Source organism: Aplysia californica, unplaced genomic scaffold (genome assembly GCF_000002075.1).
Source record: "Aplysia californica isolate F4 #8 unplaced genomic scaffold, AplCal3.0 scaffold00253, whole genome shotgun sequence".
In the NCBI taxonomy this organism is placed as follows: domain Eukaryota; kingdom Metazoa; phylum Mollusca; class Gastropoda; order Aplysiida; family Aplysiidae; genus Aplysia; species Aplysia californica.
The window spans coordinates 336,084-357,144 of NW_004797523.1; the positions used below are offsets into that span (position 1 = coordinate 336,084).

At 38.9% G+C, this 21,061-nt stretch overlaps 1 protein-coding gene across 2 annotated transcripts in view; it reads left to right on the top strand.

Moving 5' to 3' along the window:
• LOC101847430 (S-adenosyl-L-methionine-dependent tRNA 4-demethylwyosine synthase TYW1) overlaps positions 1-21,061 on the top strand; it is a 43,508-nt gene that overhangs the window by 18,507 nt on the left and 3,940 nt on the right. For both annotated transcript variants that reach the window (XM_005100604.3, XM_005100603.3), the window contains exons 5-15: positions 2,687-2,881; positions 3,650-3,749; positions 4,398-4,612; positions 6,438-6,536; positions 6,900-7,037; positions 7,597-7,715; positions 9,653-9,762; positions 12,442-12,619; positions 14,104-14,178; positions 18,122-18,293; positions 19,024-19,191. In XM_005100604.3, the coding sequence (XP_005100661.1) occupies positions 2,687-2,881; positions 3,650-3,749; positions 4,398-4,612; positions 6,438-6,536; positions 6,900-7,037; positions 7,597-7,715; positions 9,653-9,762; positions 12,442-12,619; positions 14,104-14,178; positions 18,122-18,293; positions 19,024-19,191 (1,569 nt within the window). The remainder of the gene's footprint in view (positions 1-2,686; positions 2,882-3,649; positions 3,750-4,397; positions 4,613-6,437; positions 6,537-6,899; positions 7,038-7,596; positions 7,716-9,652; positions 9,763-12,441; positions 12,620-14,103; positions 14,179-18,121; positions 18,294-19,023; positions 19,192-21,061) is intronic.

Below are 21,061 nucleotides of genomic sequence, written 5' to 3' on the forward strand. Positions count from 1 at the left end.
TGACTACAAAGGATAGTACAGACATAGAGGAAGAAGTCGCCTTTCACGTCGATCTGGTTAGGACGACATGGCCTGTGACTGACCAATACATTGCCCAGATCCGATCAGAGACGCAGAGCGACGTCATCCTGAAATACGCCATGGATTACACCAAGACAGGATAGCCCCAGTACAAAGAAGATGTAGTGCTAGCAGCCAGGAAACTGTTTGCAGTTTGAGGTGAACTCGGCGTACTGGATGGGGTCCTACTGAGGGGAGACAGAATCGTCATTCCCTTTTCCATGAGAGATGAAATCATAGAGTGAATCCACCATGGCCATCTCGGCATCGTCAAGTGTCGAGAGAGGGCCAGGCAGGGAATGTTGTGGCCACACTTTTCCAAGGACATTCAGAACAGAGTATCTGGGTGTAGGACATGTCTCCAGAAACAGCCATCGCAAAGCAAAGAACCGCTGATGACCACAGAGCGACCTTTTCTGTGCTTTGGAGTGGACATCTGTGAAGCCAAAGGCTGACATCACCTCGTGATCGTTGACTACTTTTTGAGGTGGATCGACATCTACACACTCACTCTCCTGTCAACAGCAGCAGTAACGGCAAAACTGAAGAGCTGTTTCGCTCGTCATCGAATCCCAGAGACCGTAATGTCAGACAATGGTCCCCAGTTCAGCTCCACTGAATTCCAGAACTTTGCCAAAGAATGGAACTTTTCTCACATAACCTCGAGCTTTCACTACCCTCAGTCAAACGGAGAAGCCGAAAGAGCAGTGAGAACAGCAAAAGACATTATCTGCTGAAAGCAGCCCGAGTTGGCGCTACTCGTCTACAGAGCCACTCCTCTACCTGCCTTAAAAGTGAGCCCAGCTGAGATGGCGCTGGGAAGAAGGCTGAGAACAACTCTACCTGCTCCGTCCAGGACACTCATGCCGCACACTGTCCAACCCGAGAGAGTGCGCCGGTGTGACGAAGATTACAAGCAGCGGACCAGGCAGTACTACGACAAAACAGCCCACTGCCTACCAGAGCTTAGCCATGGAGACCCAGTCCTCTTCAAGGAAGACGGGCAGAAGGGCTGGAAACGTCCAGGTGAGGTGGTTCGACAGCACGCCCCACGGTCGTACATCATCAAGACAGCTGAACGAGAGCTGAGGCGTAACAGACGCCACTTGCGCCCCAACAGGGCAACTCTGGGGCCAGGGGTACAACCGAAGCAGCCTGCACCGCCACCGATGCCTCTGCAGGAGCCGTCAACTACATGGGAGACAGGGCCACAATTGCCGCCACCTGCTGTCAAAGCAGAGACGTCTGTCATCAAACCACACCTGTCCCCGCCACGACCACCAGACCCTGGTGAAACAGTCTACACACGTTCTGGCCAACCAGTGGTGAAGCCAACACGGTTCCAGTGAAGAGGTTTCTATGCCTTCAACGTGTTTTGCGTTGTTTTGTGTAACACCTCTTGCGTGAAGTCGGATGGTTGTCACCTCTTTGGTGACGTAGGTTTTACTTTTAGTAGATCTAGTTATATTTTGTAATTTGAACACTAGTCACATGAACTTTCTTCATCATCATTGTGCTGTGTTGTGTAACACCTCTGGCGTGAAGTCAGATGGTTGTCACCTCTTTGGTGATGTTAGGCTGTGTGCGTTCTAGTAATTTAATAATTATGATGTTTAGGTAATATGTTATTCATTAATGATTATACTAAAAGGAGAAGGTGTTGTGTAAGGGACCTAACAAAATTATTGTCCTTCCCTGTTTTACGGGAGCTACCTCCCTTCACTTTAAGACATGCGCAGTAGCGACTAGTGGGGTGAGTAATAAAGTTCAGTTGCTGTCCGAGATTCGTGTGGTGAGCAGTTATTCTTGTGCTTGTGTCAGTTAGTGAAGTGTTCTGGATTAAAGTGAAACCAAAGTAGACCAACAGCACCTTCATTTTTAATATTACTCTAGTTTAATGAGGCCAGGCTTCTCTAGAAAGACATGACAGAAGAGTAGAAAAATTCAAATCATATGTTCTGGCCTTCAGTAATTGAAATTGCTTTTTGAAGGGAATTTCAGATGATTATGCTGTGTATGGGCTCTTCAAAGGAAATATATATAAAATTCTTTTGTGTACAAATTAACATTATTTCACATGTTTCATGGTTGAACAAAACTTTTACTCATTTTCATTTGCACTTTCTTTTCCAAAGTTTTGTGCTCATCATTTTACTTTGATTAGTGTTTGATAAGATAATTAAATAGTACACTATTCAAGAATATTTTAGGTGACTAGATATAGATGTATGGAGAGAATTCTGTTTCATTTTGATGTCTTGGATTTTAATGTTAACTTTACTTCTTTTTAAAAAAAACCATAGCAGCTTAGCATGAAATTAAAGGTTATTTTGAAACTTTTTTTCTTGTATACACATTTTTAGATAGGGCTCAATGAAGACTAAGTGTTAGTACTGACTTTAGTGGAGTGTCGTATCTCTGACTGTTAAAGTTTTAATTTTGTTTTAATATACACAGTAGTAGACTGTTTAACTTGATTCCTGTAATCAAGAAATGATTTCAAATCCCGCTTCTTTTTTTTGGTCTGTATTCTATGCTTTGCAGCTTCTCAAAATGAAGAAATTCTCTTGTCCTGTGATGTTCGTGTTTTATTTATGAGTTCTCTTTTCCTTCTTTGACCCATAAGGCGGAGGCTGGGTCCATTTGTATCGTAGTGATCTCCACGTACACAGAGGGTCAGCCACCAGAGGGGACGGCGTGGTTCTACACCTGGCTACAGGACTTAGCCGAAGACTTTCGAGTGACCAAGGCAGCTTTGAATGGGCTCAACTTTGCTGTTGTTGGACTAGGGAACTCTTTGTACTCTGAGCACTTTAATTCTGTGAGTATTTCATTTTGAAGTGCAATGAATGCTTAAAGATTATGGCAGAAGTGTTATTTACTGTAGAAAGAGAAAGGCCAAAGTCCTGTTAATGTTTTGATTATGTTGGTTTGAATTATGGTCGCTTTTAAGGACAAGCAGGCTAACCCAGATTTCAGGAGTTTCCAGAAATCTTGACCTACACCAAAAGTGGGCTTTGCCCTACCTATAGGAGAAGTTTAGTTTCATTGGTGTGTTTATTTGTTCGGTTACAGAGAAAACTGTCCTTGTATTTTAAGGAAGTTGAACAAGTGGCAAAAATTTTACCTTCGATTTTCTCAAAACAACACTTTTCGGTATAGCCCCCTTGTGTCTAAAAGCGACCATATAATTCCCTCACTTGTATGAAGGTATATTTGACCGAATTTGTTCCTTGATAATAAGAAATAATATAAATTCACAAGCATTTTATTAAGCACAAGTGTAGCTGAGGTTGCAGTGGTTCTTGAAGTGCATGTTGCTGTTTCAGTGGCTGGCCGTGAGAATAATCATTTTTGCTGGATTAAAAAAATAATTTTAGAGGACTTATGTATCATATGATTCATTTACAGAACATAATGTCTGATCGAATTATAATTTATTATCATACTGGAATTATTCAGTATGGGCCTCCAAAAATTAGATCTAATTCCCTAACAGCCGTACCCCCTTGCCTTACTTTGTAGTGGTATGCTCAAATATGGTGCTTTATTTTTCGTGTGTGTTTCCAAATTCTTTTGTTTCTTTCAGGTTGCAAAGAATATCGATACCTGGTTGCACAGCCTGTCTGCGAACAGAATTTGGCCAATTTGTCTGGCTGATGAGAATGTGATCAACAGTAAAAACAAAGGTACTGTTATGTAATGTGTTGTAGAAATATTTGAAAATAAGGATACTTATTTGAATTGGCGACTAGCTCTTTGAAGGAAATTGCTGTTCTTGGGAATTAACAGGGCAGCTAGAAGTGACTGTTATTTCGACAGCAACAGCGGCAAACCGTGTACGTCTGGTAGGAATATAATGTGCGAGGTGAAGCATGCCTGAAGATGGGATATACTTGTTTTGTGCCATCTATGTATTTCATAATTTTTGTTCCTTAAACTTGCACAGTATCAAGGCATGAAGTAAGAGGGTTTCTGATTGATGTTTTCGCACAAAAATAGGACTTGACCTTATTTTAGAGTTACTTGTTTTGCAACTGTCACTGCATAGCAAATGCATCGTGTATGTCAAGCGTTATCTCTTGCTTTTCCTTTATTTAGGACTTTTTATACCTGTATGTAAGCAGCAGTTGTCATTTTGCTCTGAAATTTCTTCTTGTAAAGAAAAATATATAATTGTACAAAATGTCTCATTTTCATCAATATTGAAAGTTACACTCAATATAATAAATTTTTGTCATATTTACCAAGTCTAAAATTACTTTTTTATTAATAAATATTTTCTATTTGGTTTTTGGTTTTGTTAGTGAAATTGTTTATTTCTGTGCTTCATTCAGGTCTACAAGAAGATTTTGATGCGTGGCTTGAGTCTGGTATGAAAAACCTGCGGCGGGCTCTGAACGGTCGAAAGGTGACAGTCAAGTCATGCGAGGACAGCTGCACAAAACAGTGTGCCTGTAAGACGAAGCCCGACGCTGTTGATGACGCTAGTGGGGAACACAAGCACGGCAAATGCAGCAGTGACGAGGAAAGTGGCCATGAGGATTCCGAGGTTAGTTACATAAGATACTGGTCAATGGGATTTGGAGGTGCGTTACATAAGATAAAAGCCCAGGATAGGGAAAGGTGGAAAATGTTTGTTCGTGGCCTATATCCTGATCCTGGGTGAGAAAGGCAATGATGATGATGATGATATAAGATAAGATACTGGTCATTGGGATTTGGAGGTTTGATACTTTAGATAACATTTTATGTATTGTTTTCTAGTACACTTGAATCAACATAAAGGCCCCGAACATCTTGCTCTCACTGAAAAACTAGAATGCAAAAGAGCCGTGATAGACCAAGAAAAAAAGTCACAAGAGAATTTGAACAAATGGGTAATGGTGACTGACCAGGATAATATTTTTTGAGCAGAGAAATAAATGACAATCCATGATGGTCGATGTCTGTTTCAGATCTGGGACTTTGTGATTAGACAGAAAATCACAATGTGGTGAAAATAGGTAGTAAATATAGCACAAGACCAGATGAAGATTTTGGTGTTAATGAAATCGTTACCCCCAAATTAAGTGGTGATCCTCTGAAACACAGAACCAAAAACGCCACTTAAGTGAAGATTCAGAATGAAAGAGTTAACTCTCTGGAGACGTTTCACGCAGCATTTGCAAACACCAATATTTTCCCGAGAGGCGGTTCACACACCCCCCCCCCAGCACAAGTTTTGCGTTTTCTTTTTGGTAAAATATGCGCGCAAACACTGCATGAACTGTCTCTTACTGTGCAGCCAACCTTTATTTCGTTTCATGTAAAGTTTCACTGGAATTGGCTGGAAATTTCTTGTGTTATCGACCCTGAAGGAAAGTTAGTCACACCGAGGCCCTACTTTCGTTTCTCTGACTGGTGTCTGTTCTCGCAACACTTTGTCAGTACGATGGCAGCACGTTTAGTTTTAGTAAGAGTTTTACGGTACTTGCAACACAATAAGGTCACATTAGTGCTGAAGATTAGGTGTTATTAGAGAGTAATGAACACAAAAAAGAAGGAGGAGAGATCAGGATGAGAGTTGTTTGATAGGTAAGAAGGAGCAGACCACACCAGAGCACCCACCAACCATCCACTTGGCAGCACGAAAAGCAAACATTTTTCAAGTGTTTGACAACTTTGACAGTTCAGAAAATTCTGATTATGGTATTTTAGACCATGGGGATCCTGATTTCAATGTAAATGAGCATCAAATCACTGATTCTGATAGAGAATGTTCTAGACCTAGACTAGACTTTCAAACGCAAAATTCCGCTTCATCTGGAGCCCTGTTATTTTCACACTGAAGTGGATTAGACAGTTAATACATAAGGCTTACCATATCGATTACCTGCTTATTCATGAGTTTGGACTTTTTATTCATTTTAAAACACAAAACACAATAACAGACTCACACACAAAGTTAAATTTTGGGGGGGTTTTGTTGGTTTTTTTTTACACAAGACATTACGTCAAAAAAATTTGGCCTGCAAAAAATTTAAGAACATTTTCAAAAAATAATTTCTACAAAACTATAAAAAAAGATATTGCCTTTCTGTTTTTTGTGTCATATTGAGCATGTTTAGATCTGTTACGTGTGTAAAAGTGGCGGTTGTATGTCTTTGAAAAGTGTGTTGTTTGAAATATTGAGACACCCCAAAAATGCCAGACTTCAGTGTATGTAGAACCGAAAAAGGCCCAGTCTCCAGTGAATTAAAGATATTGTCTTTTTGTATGATAAGGTCTGAATCCACCTTTGAACTGTAGTTTGTTTAGTATCCACTCTGTTAGTTTCCGTTAAATAACCGTAAGACATAAGCTTAGATTAAAAAGTCTGAAAATGGTTTTTCCAGATGCTTGACGACTCTGAAGAGGAAGAATCGGCTGCAGAGATGTCCAAACCCGAAGTGGTTGACTTGGAAGATCTCGGAAACATCATGAGCAGGTCTAAGGTATGTCTAGGAAAATTGCTCACTTGCTGAAGTGATTTATTCCAAGTAAATTTTTTGTTACATGTGAATCTATGAGATAATTTTTTCTGGAGTGCTTTCCAAGATTTTTGCTGGCAAGGGTATGCTTTTTTTCCTTTCGTCTCTTTCTCTCCCTTTCCTGTTTCACAAAGAAGCTCTGGAAGTTCAAGATTGTCTGATATAACTGTCATCATGAGGTTGATCAATTGGATCTGTGAAACTGTCCCGTTTTGGTGCTGAAAAATGTCTGCGAGAACAGTTTGTGAATTATTATTTCAGCATATATCCTTTGTCACTGGCTCGGACGCATAATTTCCCAATTCTTTTTTGTTTGTTTTGTGACAGGCTTCAAAACTGACCAACGGAGATGGTGGGGATGGCCCGCGGGAAATGATCACACCTCTGTTGAGACAGTCCCTAGAGAAACAAGGCTACAAGCTGATTGGCTCCCACTCGGGTGTGAAATTGTGTCGCTGGACGAAGGTATTTGGCTTTAACAGGTTTTTCTTTTCGACTTAGATCACCCCTTGGCTTATTTGGAAAGCTGTTAGCTGAAGGGGAAAAGTTGTGTGCAATATTTACCCTTTGTGTTTTGGACAGTTTTTTTTTTTTGGGGGGGGGGGGGGGGTTGTTAGAAAATATTTTACCTGTTTGTTCTGACTTTCCAACAGCTTTTTTTTAGTTGAACATTTGGGCTGTGATGCTAGAAGGACGAGGTTGCTATTCAACGTTTCAAAAGTTCTACAACATGTTAACATACCCCTTTTTCTTAGGAAAATGTCAGTGTAACTGTCGGTACTTTGTCAGATTTATATACAATTTCAATCTTCTACATTCGTGGTGGATATAATTATTGCGAAAAGCATTTGAAAAAACAGTACTTTTACTTCACTTTTCCCTTTCATTGGTACTGGTAGGTATTACTGGGAGATACAGTCATCTTACTGAGGTCGGATGCCCGGAGGAGAGATATGTTGTGTGCAGTAGAAGTGGATAAATCAGATGCCTTTTGTTCACTTTTGTTTTTTGTTTGTTTTCCCAGTCCATGCTAAGAGGACGAGGGGGCTGTTACAAACATACGTTCTATGGCATAGAGAGCCACAGATGTATGGAGACCACACCAAGCTTAGCGTGTGCAAACAAGTGTGTCTTTTGCTGGAGGTAAATCTAAATTGCTATTTTGTTTGTCAGTTAAGTTTTCTTGTTTGGGGGGGGGAATTCAAAGTGTGGATGTGACAAGAGAGAATGTTATAAAAGAAAAAAATAAAAAATGAGCGGGAAGGCCCAGTATGTGATAAATACCAAACTTCACGAGTGATGCGAGAAGAAAAAGAAGAAGATTGAGAGAGAAACATAGGTTTTGCAAGTCCAAGACAACCCCCTACCCTCCCCCACTGTCGATGAGAAAAGTCATCTTAGACAGGTGGTCCTCCTGGACACTGTCATTACGATATATGTGTCACCACGCGGTTGAACCAGGCGCTCGTCAATTTTTTGGGCATATGGTCCTCAGCAACTGTTCTGGAGAAAGCGTCGCCAAAGAAGCACGTTCTCCGTTGCCCTGCGCCGTTTTTTGGGCATATGGGGAAAGAACAGAAGAATGCTCAACCAGATATGCACTGGCTTAATCAGTAGAAAGACCCTCAGAGACATTTTAGAGAGAGCAACGGAGCATTAATGGACATGTGCGGAATGCAGGGATGTTGCTTCCTGGAACAATGAACTATGAATGGGCATATGGAGTTATTGGTATCATCTTAAAGGTTGTTCATTTGCTTTGCTTTCGATAAAAAAAATATCCATTTATCGCGAATAGAAGTAGGTACCAGAAACTAAATTTTCAAAGTAGCTGTATGCCAAATTTATCTGTTCCATTTGAAAGGCCTATATCCACTGAGCATTTTGGTACCATTCTTTAACCTCTCAGTCAATTTTTAAGAAAATGGTACTTGTTTAAAATTTGATCAAATTTGTTAAAGTCAGTCACTGGCTGCAACCCCATGCTTGACAGACAATAAAAGAGTACCAAGTACACTAAACATCTCCACATTAACAGAGTACAATCACTATAACAAATATATGGAGCCTAATTTTTTTCAAGACTGTGAGATCATTACAAATCAGTATTTTATCACCTCAAACACGATGATCTGTCGTTATTTTGACAAAAACACCGAGCGTTGACCCGGCCTCGCTGGCACCAGCCCCTGCGGCGAGCGAGTCGTCTCTATACAATGGTATTTTACATATTTTGTGTAAAAAGTAATCTTTAAACATTTTGACAGCATTTTTAAAAGCTTTCTGTTTAAACGCCAAAGGCCAAATATATATCACGGGATTCTCCAGCTCCTAATAATTGGACATATAAACAACTTACACCCTTGTAACGGGGAAAAGCTGAACTTTTACAAGGTGTACGGCATTTGGTGTTTTATAGTGAAAGAGCAAAGATACAGCGATCGGAATTTCCCCAATTTCACTGATACCACGCGGTCGGAAGGCCGCGAGTGCCAGCGAGGCCGTGTTTACGCTACTTAATAGAAGTCGTAATATTTGCGGTTGAAGGAGGTGGGGTCCCCTGGTTTTAGAAGTAAAATTAACGAGAAAATGGCCACCAAAGTTTGGTGACTTCCACAGCTTAAAAGTCCTTGGAAAATGAAAATTTACATTATTTGTGCCTTTAATCGTTTTCCATAAAATCCACACATAAAAGTATTTTTGAATGGACATACAAGGTGTTGAGGCAAAACACAAAATTTCGAAGAAAAAAATGTCCAAACTGGCCGAAAGATGTAGAAAAAATGCAAAGGGGGGGGGGTGTAAGTGGAAAGTGGTTATTTGTACAGGTGATTGTCTCCGACAGGTGGTCGTAGGTATGTTTACCTGTCATGTATGCTGTGACAAAATAAAATAACTATTATTTAGACAGACAGAATTGTGACAATGATGGAGAAGGAGTAAAAGATGATGCCTGTTGTAGCATTTTGTGCTGTTGCGTTTTACAAAAGATTTTGTTCTTGTTGTTATTCTTTCTTTTTTAGACGCAAGAAAGACAGGAATTTGTTTGAATTTAAGGGTTTGTTTCTGCTTTTCCCCAGGCACCATACAAACCCAGTTGGGACAGAGTGGAAGTGGAAAATGGATGACCCCCAGACCATATTTGATTCTGCTGTAAAGAATCACGTTGGGCTGATCAAGCAGTTCAGAGGTAAGTCTTGAGTTTTTATGCTGAGGTCTATATTATATTCTTATTCTAATAAAGCACCCAAATCAAACTTCCTTCGAGTTTTGAATGGGGCTTCCCGTGGTATATTTTTGGCCTTTGGCGTTTAAATAGAAAGCCTTTAAAAAAGCATGTAAGTTTTCAAAGATCATTTTTAACAATTATTATGTAAAATACCGACCAAAAAATGGACCAATAGAAAGAACAGTTCTTTTTCTATTAGAATTAAGTCATCGGTTTGGAATTATATTGCATCAATCCTTCCGCGAAACTCTGGGGAGCACTCAGTATACTATAGTATAGAGCCAACCCACTGGCCGCGGGGACCGGTGCGGTGCCGGCCAGGACAGCGCTGGGTGATTTTTTAAGAATTGAAATATCAACAGATTGTGTTTGAGGCAATACAATACTCATTTGTATCGTTCTCATAGTCTTGAAAAAAAATAGGCTCCATTTCTATGTTATAGTGATTGTACTCTGTTAATGTGGAGATGTTTGGTGAACTTGGTACTCTTTTATTATCTGCAGCCAGTTAGCGAATTTAGCAATATTTGATTATATATCAAATTAAAACAGCTGCCATTTTCTTAGAAATTGACAGAGAGGTAAAAGTATGGCATCAAAATTCACAGAAAACACAGGCCTTTCATATTGAACAGATAAATTTGACATACAGCTACTTTGAAAATTTAGTTTCTGGTGCCTAGAAGGACCTACAATGCTAACCTGTTGTTGCATTTAATGTGAAGACCATTCTCATTAAAATTTTGTTTTGTCCATAAGCTTTTTGCTGTTAATGAATAGTTTTCTACTTCTGTGTGTTACCTTGTAGTGGCATAGCCAAAATATCTGCCAAATTTCAAGTCTCTATCTCAATTCTAAGACCCCCGTTGCTATGGAAACATGTTGCTCAACTTTGGATCCCGTTTTCTCCTATTCGCGTTTCTGCACCATGCATACTTAAAAGTTTTCGTCAAATATTGTCTTATTTACTTCTTTTTTTCCCCCCTTGACCTTGACCTTGACCATCAATGATTTATTTATAGAGGCACCAGCCATCCATGTCCAGATGCTGTTTTAGCCTCTTTTTCCTGTATGCGGATTAATAATATCTTTTTGCCAATTTATTGTTTCTGCTTCTATGTACCCCATATCTATGGTGTTCAGCCTGGAAATCACCTATAATTCGCTGCAATTGCCCCCCTCCCCTCACCATTTCTCATCATCCCCTCCCCCCTTATAGTGTCATCCTTTATGTTACCGTCTATTTTTATCGATAACACGTGGATTAAGGGCAGTATTAATGATAATTAAGGAAAAAAAACCAAACCAAACAAAACAAAAAAAAACCCATTAATTAAATAATAAATAAATAAATAAATAATAAATAAAGAAATAAATAATGCTAATGATTATCATACTAAAATATTGATAATGAGAAGAAGAAGAAAAAGAAGAAGAAGAAACACGGTTATAACATCACTATCAAAAACAATAATACTAATAATAGAATTGATTTGAGTAAAATAATGAAATAATATTAAAATAATAAATGCAGTAATATTATTATAAATCAAAATTTCTGAAAGGACTCTACTTGGAATCCACCGACTGTATGGGACCTTGTATGAATATGTTAAATTAGATAATTCAATCCATACAATATGAGGCTATGTCTTCAGATCACAATCCATTTTTTTTCAAGAGGAAAGCAGATGTCTATTCTCATTTTGTGTTTGGTCATTCTATTGAGTTACATCTATAAGACCAATCTCCTCGTGGTTTAAGGAGTGGAAATATGTTGTTTTTTTTCCAAATTGTACAGAAATGGTGATAGTTTTTGGAAATTATGTTAACTTAATTTTGAAATTTCTGTCATATGACTGATATTGACTGGCAGGGACACATATATGTTTCAACCATAAAAAATGTGTTGTTCAACTGTGAACTGTATCTTCAAAGTTGTCGTGGCCGCTTCCAAAGTACTGTTGTTTTTGTTACGTGTTTCTCCTTCCGGATGGTTCAGCCTGCTGCCTGTCAGTTTTTGTTTGAATTGTGCACTTTGATAGAGAGTTGTAGGCTTTCCCACAGGTGAAGGGTTTTTTTTCTTGGTCAGTCAATAAATAGTATTCTTCCAAAGAGAGTATAAACAGTACTATTTTTAACCTCCTTGGGCTCTCCTGTAAAATTGTAAGACCTGCATATATATATGTGAGACGTGCTGACAAAATTAGTTACTTCTAGCAATCCATAAATGAAGACATTGGCCAAAGATCGACCTGGGGTCAAATTTGTAGATTTTCTATTGATGCCATATTCTTTAACTATAACCTGTCTTTTATATTATTTCATACTTATACATTATAAAAACTTCACCTATAAGCGTGGTGTATCTATTTCCTTAACCCTATCAGTACGTCGTGTTTTACTATCGTATCCATACGATGAAGGGAACTCTGTGCTACCCTTTTCCAAAGAGGAAATTTACTCGTTAATCCGATCCGTACGCTTTGCGTAGCAGTCTGTCAAAATATTTTCTGAGAAATACTGAAAGTTTCAAAGAGATCTTCGTACTAGAAGTATTCTAAAATGTGAAGAATACAACCCGGGGGTACAATGATGGCAGAGTTAAACTTGAACCAAGACACATGGAATTGTCCACAGGGGTGCCGGGCGTCAAACCCGAGAAATTTGAGGAGGCGATGACGGTCCAGCACTGTGCCCTCTCTCTGGTCGGCGAGCCCATCATGTACCCGGAGATCAACACGTTTGTGGAACTTCTGCACAGCAAGCGAATCTCTAGCTTCCTGGTCACCAATGCTCAATTCCCGGAACAGATACGGTCAGTTCAGTTTCTGGCAATGCTACTCCTAGGCTTTGAAATTTTGAATGATGTCGTCGGCTGAATTGCTTTCACTTTCAAATTTATCTATTTTTTGGTTCATTCTGTAAGGCTGTGATACTATTTTGAATGTCTTTCACTCATAGTCATAGCTTACTGTATTTTCTATGTTTCACATGCTCTTGGCTAATACAATCATTTCTTTTGCTTTGTAAGATCTCATCATGTGCTGAAAGGATAGCTTTTGGCTGTCATTGTGAAACACTTTCCAATCGAGCTTGATTGCAGAAGTTAAAAAATTTAATTAAAACTTTTTAAAAACATATTTACCATCTGCAGTAGAATCTCACTTGAACATGCTGGGTTGTTGTGAGAACATAGGGGAAGATAATCATTTTGGAAACTTTTCCTTCTTGTTTAACCCTTCGAACCCTGACCTCCTGAAGCTACCGCTCCTCTGTGCTGAGTGCCTGGCGATATATTACTAACATTCATATGATAGTCAGAATCACGTTCCATATCCCACTTAGAGTAGTCCTTGTCATTACTCGTGTTGAATTCAAAAAGATCTTCAAAATGATCAATTACGTCTTGTGAAGTAAACACTGTTGTGCTGTACACGTTTTGTCCCAGGCGGGCCAGTTTGGGGACGTGGTCTCACTCACCGCTGTACCATTGGCTAGGCTTTCGGGCAGTGGCAAGGGCTCAAAGGGTTAAAGGGCATTCTGAGTCATCCCCACGTTTTCGCTCAGGTGGATAGGCCCCATAACAGAATGTACGGCTGGTTTCTGTACGAAACAGATTAATGTCTCTGGCAAGCTGTTTAACTGAATTAAGCCCAGAAGGTTAATTTGAATTTAAACAAAACAATACTGGAGCACATACAGCGGATATCACAGGTTAAGAAACTGCAATTTTTTAAATTCAAAAAATTTTGGGCTCGGTACATGTGAACAGCAGTCTGACAATGTACTTTTTTGCAAAAGACTTTTTAAGCAAGAGCAGGACATTGTAAAGGTGTCACGACGCGGTGGCATCAGGCTTTCCTCAGTTTTTTGTACATGTGGAGTTATTGGTATCATGAGAAAGCTGATTTTTTTGGTCTTGCTTCCAATGAAATAAATATCCATCTCACTTAAATAGAACTTAAGATATCTGCAATCCTGGTTTCAGTGGTGATATTAGGGAGAAAATGGCTGCCAAAGTTTGCAAACTCCAATAGCTAAAGAGTCTTTGAAAACTGAAAAATGACATATTTTGTGCCTTTAGTCAATGTTTTTCAGTAAAATTCCCATGGAAATGTGTTTTGACATGGACTTAAATAAATAAGCCAAAAAATAAAAATTTCGATCAAAATTTCCAAACTTGTGGGAAAATGCCTGTTTCTCCAATTTCATTATTTTGACGAGCGCCTGCTTTCACCACGCTACCTCATAAATATTCCATCATCTGTCCCTTGTCCCTTGTCCCACCCACCTCCCCAGGGACCTGCTGCCTGTCACTCAGCTCTACGTCAGTGTTGATGCCGCCACAAAGGAGAGTCTGAAAAAGATTGACAGGTGCATTAAAAAAAATTGTTTTTTCGGTTTATGTCCGAAAATATATTTTTTTGCAGTCAAGAGCTCAGTGAAAGACTGTCATACGTCACTTTTCAAAATGATGCATGGAGGAGTCTTATAATAAATAGTCAGACGATTTATAATGATATATATATAAATATATAGCCAATATGTCGGAACCTAAAATGTAGCACAGAGGGTTGATGATAAAGTTTTTAATATTTCGTTTTTACTTGAATTTTTCCATTCATGTATATCTCCTCCTACATAAACATGTATTTATAGGCCTACAGGCGGCATACTAAACTGTGTAAGTGGCGTTTCGTAAAGTCAAGTCAAATTCTTTCGGACATAACTATGATGACACATTTTTTTCGAATTTATACTTATGTTTTAACAGTTTTTTTTATTGTTTTAATTTTCAAACATAAACATGAAGAGCATATAAAACGGTGAGGATCAGAGAAACAAGAAATTCTGAATGCCGTTGTGTTTGCATTTGTGTCATCATAGTTATGTCCGAAAGAAATGAATAACTTTCCGTTTTGATATCTTAATTTCTTTTTATTAAAATTTGGGCAAACAACAATTCAGAAGATTCAGTTCAACTCACAGTGCATTTTAATGATGAAAAAATGCCACTTTATTCATGTTTAATTTTACTATGAATCTCTGTAAAATATCTAATATGAAAAATACCCTGAAAAGTAATTTACGGAACTTAAAATTATTTTAATAGTTTTCTCATTGCTTTAATTCTCAAACATAAGCATGAAGAGCATATAAAATCATAGAAAAAATAAATTCTGAATGTCTTGTGTTCGCATTTGTGTCATCATAGTTATGTCCGAAAGAAATTAAAAACTTTCCATTTTCATATTTTAATTCATTTTTTGGCAATTTTGTCAAACAGATATTCAGGAGATTCAGTTTGACTCATAATGCATGCTATTGGTTAAAAAAAAACCCTTGTAATTCCCATTTTACTATGACTCTATCGAAATAAAGACTTAAAATAAAATGCACGGAAACAGTACCAAAGAAAATCTCAAACTATAGATAGGAAATGAAAGTCTCCCCAAAGAAGAACATCCAACTTACCTAGGAGTCAAACTTGACCATAGTCTAACCCTGAAAAGCCAAGTGGAGAACATAAGGAACAAGGCAAAAAAAACCCTCCAATTTTTAAACTTTAAGAAACTCGCAAGCAGTTCATGGGGATCAGACAAACAAACTCTGAGAGCTCTATACCTTGGTTATGTCCGATCTTCCCTGGAATCAGCAATAGCCTACTCACTATGTGCAGAACAACTACTTGCAGCACCCTTTACAAGGTCCAAAACAATGCCCTTCGTTTTATAAATGGTGGCATGAGATCCACACCTACCGCCGCGTGCGAAATCCTTTCAAATGTTGAACCCCTGGGAATCCGCAGAGATAAAGCAGTTTTGGAGCTACATGAAAGAACTAAAAGAATGTGCCCCAACCACCCAAACAGGAAATTAGTAGAAACATGGATACCAAAGAAAGGAATTCAACGAAAGTCAATCATGCATCTCATCACAGAACTAATGGAGAGTCACCATCTACCACAAAATAGAAAAGAAATCAAAAGAGTCAACCAAAACATCCCTCCCCACCTTTCTTTAAAAAAGCCAATCATTACAACATCTCTCAGAGACAAGAGCACAAAATCTTCAGACCCAGTGACGCTGATGCTTGCATCACATCAAACAATCGACAGCTATTCAGATGACTGGATACACGTCTATATGGATGGCTCAGCATTCAAAGGCACAACCAAAGCCAGATATGGAATACTAATACAATACCCAGATGGAAGTTCCAATGAGATCTCTGCAGCCTGTAGAGAGAAATGCAGCAACTACGATGCAGAAATGATGGCAATTGAAACAGCACTGTACCATCTCCACACAGTTTTTGACACCCATCCTGGAAAAGCACAGAGTATTGTGATTTTCACTGACTCTCTATCATTTTTATAAGCCATAGAAAATGACCCTCATCTAAACCAAGATTTGATCCATATACTGTTTGGTTCCCATTATCTGATAACATTCTGTAGCATCAACCTAGTAATGCAGTGGGTCCCCGGACACTCAAACATACCTGGAAATGATAGAGCAGACATACTTGCCAAACGGAGATCTAGACAGGAACAACCCAACATTCCAACTTCATACAACACTGCAAAACAAATCATTAAAAGCAACAACAAACAAGATTGGATGAACAGATGGGCCCTGGGAAAGACAGGCAGAGCAGTTTTCAAACATATGACCACAACAAAAAGGAATGACAATATCAACCACATACAGAGAAAGAAACAGACCACGATCTTCCGCCTACATACAGTTCAACTTCCACCTGAACAGAATAAACCGGGAACTTCCCCCAATGTGTCCCTTGTGTGACTATGCATATGAGACTGGATCATTACCTGTTCCACTGCACAGCCCTAAATGACATCAGAGCTACCCTTCTCCCTCCGAGACCTAACATTGACAACACACTCTATGGAACATTACAGCAACTACAGCAAACCTGCACTTATCACTACATGGCATTGGACAGAAGGGTGAGAGCCCAGCTGTTGCTGGATCGATAACAACAACAACAACAACTATGACTCAATGCAAAATACCAAATATCTTTCGAACATAATCACGATGACACATAGTGGATAAATGTTTGTTGCCATTTTGGAACATATCATCAATTTACATAAAATTTTCCCCTCTCGTTGACATCTAGCCAAGCACGCGTGGTTGCATCTAGATCTACCACTACTTGACCATTGGAACGCAGTGTTATGTTAACCATTACTTGGTTTGAATTTTCGAACATAACATGTTTAGATTTGATGACTATATAAGAAAACTTAAATGGATTTGTCTCATCCATCGTTATTCTTCTCGTTGTCTTACATCGCTCAACAATACGCTTTGAATGGATCGACAGGAACAATGCACGTTCCTCCTCCCCTATTATTTCTAGTTTTCTGATTGGTTCTTGCGAACATAACAAATGATGACAGAGCACAAGGTGTCGCGGGATTTCCATTTTTTGCAAAATTACGTACGGTTTACAGCCTCGGAATCAGTCAGGGCAGAGAGTAAACACTGAACGATATTATGCCCGTTCCAAGGCCCCCAAAATGGCCGATAGAAACGAAGTCACGGGGAATCGAAGTTGCCTTGCAAAATGACTACACGAGTTATCCTCGAAAATGAAAATCTAGAAGGCTCACAAAGAAAAAACAGCTATGGACATCTTTATTCCTGATATAGCACCACAAATAATGTAGTTATAGTAGTCAAAGTGTAGAAGGACGAGTTTCTCAGCAATTATTTCATTGTTGAGCTTGATGACAGAAAAAGTATGAACTCGCATATATATACATATTATATTTATATATATTATTATGCACTTGTAAGGAATAAGATTGTTTTCCCGTATGTACATAGTTCAGTGGATTGATACGTACTCGGCAAATCCTATTGGTATGTTTTTCTTTTGTCCCACTTCTCTGGGTTTTTGTTTGTTTGTTTGTTTGTTTGTTTTTGTTTTGTTATGTTTTGTTTTTGTGTTTGTTTGTGGGTTGTTGTTTTTGTTGTTGTTGTTGTTGTTTTCTTGAATTTCCTCACCCCTGAAAGGGGATTGTTTTAATCTGCTTCTGGTTAACTCCCCTCCCTCTCTCTCTCTCTCTGTTCTGTGCTTTTGTACTGTAGTTACCTGGTACCTCAAAAGTATTTGGTGTACATTTCTTAGAAATAGCAAATTGCTGAATACATTTAATGGATTACCATTTCTTTGAGAGCCTTTTTGATTCAAATGCAAAGGAATGCTAAACTTTAAATACAGGAATTAGGTTGATAATTCTGTTGGTTGCATTTTTATTTTATTTTTTTCTTCTTTTCAGACCGTTATTCAAGGACTTTTGGCAAAGGTTTTTGGATAGCTTAACATCTCTGCGGGACAAAGGGCAGAGAACTGTGTACAGACTGACCCTGGTCAAGGCATTTAACACGGAGGAACTGGATAACTACGCCAAACTTGTTTCTCTTGGAAATCCAGATTTCATTGAAGTCAAGGTTGGACATAATGCAAAAATATGCATGTTGCTGTTTCTTTTTTTAAACATACTTTCTTTTGTTGTTTTGTGAGGACATTTTTCGTTTGTTTGATCCATAGATCACTTCCTAGTTTATTTTCAAGATTCTGAGTGGGTGCTTGGCGGTTACTCTGGTTTGGTTTGCTCTTTCTTTCCTACCAAACGTCTATCGTCTTTGTCTCTCCTTCTTCATTTTTGTGTTTGTGACTCTCTTGTAACATCTACTCTAATCTCTGGCATTTATATATGACATGACCTATTTGTGATGTTTCAAGCTGTGACATGTTTATTAAAACTAAAACACCACCCCAGGGCGGTACTACTGACTGAAGTGGCTTTAGGTCATTCCCAAAGGGGACATTAACCATGTTCTTATGCAAATGTAATTGCAAATAGGCAGATTCATTAATTTCATGCTCATAACTGTGCTTGAACTGCAAAAGGAAACTGCTGCTTTTTCTTTCCTAATCCTTGCTATCGTCATTTTTCCTGTTCTCCTTTTGTATGTTTGTCACACTTTTGTGACCCGCTATTTCCTGGGTTCCTCGATAGTCAAAGCCGACTCTGTGCTGTTGAAGCTAGAGAGGTGAGCAGAGTAAGCTTGATTCCCTGTAAGGACTTCTCTGTTGACATCCACCCCTTGGCCCTCATATGACCTTATGCAGTTGCGAGCGCTGAAAAACCTCTACTAAAATTAAAACATACCCCAGGGCGTGACGTACTGCGGCGAGTCGAAAGCTTCCAGCCTCACAATGGAGAACGTGCCGTGGCATGAAGAGGTGGTGCGGTTCGTCACCGAGCTGGCCGACCGGTTGCCGCTGTACGAGGTCGCTTCTGAGCATGAACATTCCAACTGTTTGCTCATCGCTCATAAAAAAGTAAGTAGACTTGTACATCATTCTGTTGTCAAAATTCATCTGGTAACAGTAACTATCCCTCCTGAACTTGAATGTATCCTTGATGTGAAAAATTTCAGACTCTTCTTTTAGAAAGGGAAACTTAGCTTTAAGGGAATCCGCGGGTCTCGATTCCCATAGAAAATCGGGTATTTGCTAAAAAAATATGGAACTTCGAGTATTTGGATATTCTTACAGAAAAATATGTCAAGAATCCATTTGTGAAGGTCCCAAGACCTAAAGAGACCTCTAACATACAAAAAAATGTATTTGAAAGCGGTAGGGGGGGCAAAAAAATTCAAACATAACGTCAAGAAATGCTAAACTTTACCCCTTGACAACAACACTTTCCGTGGCTGCAAGGTAATCAAGTTTGGTATCGTTGGAAAGGCCGTGATAAGAACTATTCGATTATTGCACTTTCGTTTTCGTATGGAACTACCCCGTGGACCCATTTAGGTATGTTTGAAGACCCCGTACCAATTACCAGTTGGCCACTTCCGTCACGTGACCGGACCGTGAATTTTCATTCGCCGAGCGGGTTTACACTGCATGCCGCAAGACAGAACGTGAACGTTTTCGCTGCATTTCAAAGCGTTTTTTATCGTGTTGCCGATTTCAACGCTAGGCTAATAAATCTTGTTTATAGGCTGAATAATTATTGTTATCAGCTCCATTTGCAATTTGGTGTAGTATTTCGGCCAGACAAGGCCTACCAAACACATGCTCCTTCTTATTCGTCTTCTCTCGTCTGTCTATCACCTGATCGTGATTCAATTCGATGTCTTAGTCTTTTCCGTTTTGAGCTAATCCAGGATCTAAACTGTTGAGATTATACATGTAATACATAATAGCCTTCAGTACTTTCCATGATTATATGGCTGGGGTATTCAAAGTATAAATCTAGATCTACAGATCTCCGTTGCCCTCAATCAACAAATTTATAGAATCTAGGATTTGTTTTGATGGCTCCCCTAGCCTCTCGGCCGGTTGTTCGCAGTGAACATACAAGTCTGTTTAGCGTAGCTAGATCTAGCAATAGACATCTCTAGATTTTCTAGAGCCTAGATCTAGTGTTATAAAAAATTTTTTAAAAAACTTTATTATTCTATTGTTGTTTTTTTTAATCGGAGGCCGGTGTTCCCAAAGCCGGTTAACCCCTTCAAGCAAGATTGAAAGAAGCGACTGTGCAGAATATAGCAAGATAAAATAAATTGAGAAAATATACAGATCTAGATAGTATCATGTAGTGCCAGCTTACAGGGTGCCTTTCTTGGTTGCATAGTCTTAGATTCCACCGTTGCAAAACCAAAACACATGGGAAGAAAATGAAAGGGAGGTAGCAGCTTTTTTTTTTTTGCCATGACAAATTCTCGACTCTTCTAATTCTAAGAAAGGCAGTCACCTGCCAAATCATTTAAAGAATTCTTTATGTGGAAAAGACTAACAACAAACTCAATTTACCTAAACAATTCAGTATGGCAACGTTAACATATTTAGACGGGCATGTCAGCATGCAAAATCTTTATTTGCGTTTTTTTTTCAGAGTGACTTTTCTGACAAATCTGCTACACTATTTTGATAAGATCTCAGAAAGTTACTGTCAGAATTGGTTGAAATTTTCACACAAGCTCTTGAATGTATACCTTCTACCTTACGTAGATATTTTAGCTTCTTCTCCCATTAAAGAACAGAAACTGAAAGACAAATGAGAGTTTACATTCTTGGGGCGGAGATTCAATTGAGAGGACAGTTGGGGTGGGGGGGGGGGGGGGGATGGAATTGATGTAAAATCTTTTTAAATAGCCTGTGCTTTATAGTATGATGTAAACGTAGTGTATGTTGCTGAATA